General features: G+C 37.8%; 1 protein-coding gene across 1 annotated transcript; it reads left to right on the top strand.

Annotated features, from left to right (window-relative positions):
• Nucleotides 1-1,003: 1,003 nt before the first annotated feature.
• Nucleotides 1,004-1,535, top strand: LOC133731261 (villin-3-like). Its single transcript, XM_062158678.1, has 3 exons — nt 1,004-1,098; nt 1,217-1,285; nt 1,402-1,535. Exons 1-3 carry the CDS (start codon nt 1,024-1,026, stop codon nt 1,528-1,530), a joined length of 273 nt encoding a protein of 90 aa, XP_062014662.1. The 5' UTR covers nt 1,004-1,023; the 3' UTR covers nt 1,531-1,535.
• The last annotated feature ends 254 nt before the right edge of the window (nt 1,536-1,789 follow it).

The following is a 1,789-nucleotide window of genomic DNA, read 5'->3' as shown; positions in this document are numbered from 1 at the left end:
AAAAGTAAAAGAAGCTTTATTAGACGCAGCAGCTCTCAGATTTTTTCTTCTCCCAAAAACTTCGAGAGTCCAGACCCTCGTTCCTTTTGACCCCATTTCTCCTCCCCAGCACCGCTACGATGACGGCGACCGAGAGGGAGGACGCCGTACGACGTAGCACCGCCATCACCGATTACCGCAAGAGGTCACTCTAGCACAAGGAGATCGACTCCCGAGTTCGCGCAGGTCAGATTCGCCCCCAAACCCTCTTCTATCCAACTACAAATGTTCTCAATTTGTTCAATTTTTAGTCTTTTTGCTCTAGGGTTTTCGATTCCGATTTTCAATTCAGTCGATTTTGTGTCCTAGCTGTTAATTTTGGTTGATGTAGTTTCTGGGCAGTAGGTTTCTTGGTTGTTGCAGTAAAGTGGACAAAGAAAAACCAACAGCAGGCGCTCGAGTTGTTTTGGATATGACTATTTGACTATTATGAGGGCTCTTCCAAGAGAGGTAATTACGATTCTATTATTAATGATGTGAATTAATATTGTGTATGTCTGCCCTTTTCTGAAAATGTCATACTCATTTAAACTGTGTGTTAAGCTTGCGTTCCTTTATGCTAATGCAATCTATAACATTTCTGGTTTGGTGGGTAGATGGTGATAGACTGTCCCTTGTTCCAGCCTCAGAACAAAGAAAGCTTTTCAGTGGGGATTGCTACATTCTGCAATATACATATCTTGGCAACGAAAGGGATGAGAATCTATTTTATGCAAGGCTTGGTGGTGGGACTGTAATGGTGAGTTGGTAACCATGACTGTTATGACCGGTATTGATAGGTTGTTGTAGCTTTGTGAGATTTATTCATAGTTCTAGTCATGACATCTTGGAGGGAAAAGAAGAAAATAAAAGACCATATAAATTACTACTTTACCTGGGAAAAGCTGTTTAAGTTCCGAGTTACTATGTATCTGAAGCAACTACCCAGCTTCTGGTAGCCTTTAGTGAACTTCAATCTTCTTCTTTAATTGTTATTTGTTTTGCATGCAGGAAGATAGAACAAATACTATCTCTCATATGAATGCCATAGTTGAGTCAAGCAGGGGGAATCCTGTTGTGGTAAGTTCTGTTAAGATAGCTTGTTTAATACACAGTTTCCATGTTCATATAGTTGATTGAATTCTTCATTTAACTGCATCACTCATGCCAATTAGATTTCCCTGACTTATGTTTTCAGGCTCAAATTATGGAGAACAAGGAGCCATCTCAATTTTTTTCAATTTTACAGACATTAATTGTTTTTAAGGTTTACACCTCTCTATTTTTTTATTTTTCTTTTCCTAATCCAATGTTGGTTTTGTTTCAGATTAATCTAATGTTGATAGTGTCTCATCTTCTGAAATTTTTTTGCTTTTCTTGTAGGGAGACAGGAGTCAACGATACAAGAAGTTTGTGGCAGAAAAGGGTATTGCAGATGAAACTTATGATGAAAGCAAGACAGCTCTTTTTCGTGTTCAAGGGACGAGTCCTAACGACAAGCAGGCCATCTAAGTTGATACAGTAAGCCTTAATTCTCTCTTGAGAGTTTATCTTATAATGAAAATTTCTGTAATTCCATTTTGTTTTAGCATTTTACTGATGTACAATAGCTTCTAGTCAATGAAAGTGTGTTTCTTGACTTCTGATCCTCCAGTATCTGAATTACATATGCCTGTATGATTTGAGTATAAAGTGGTACTGTTTCAGGTTTCCCTATAACTTTATACTTGATTGTGTTAAACTTTATATGTATTCTTGTTTCCCTATAACT

Source organism: Rosa rugosa, chromosome 2, assembly GCF_958449725.1.
Source record: "Rosa rugosa chromosome 2, drRosRugo1.1, whole genome shotgun sequence".
Classification (NCBI taxonomy): domain Eukaryota; kingdom Viridiplantae; phylum Streptophyta; class Magnoliopsida; order Rosales; family Rosaceae; genus Rosa; species Rosa rugosa.
Note: the sequence above shows the minus strand (reverse complement) of the source record. Positions and strands in the feature narration are given on the sequence as shown.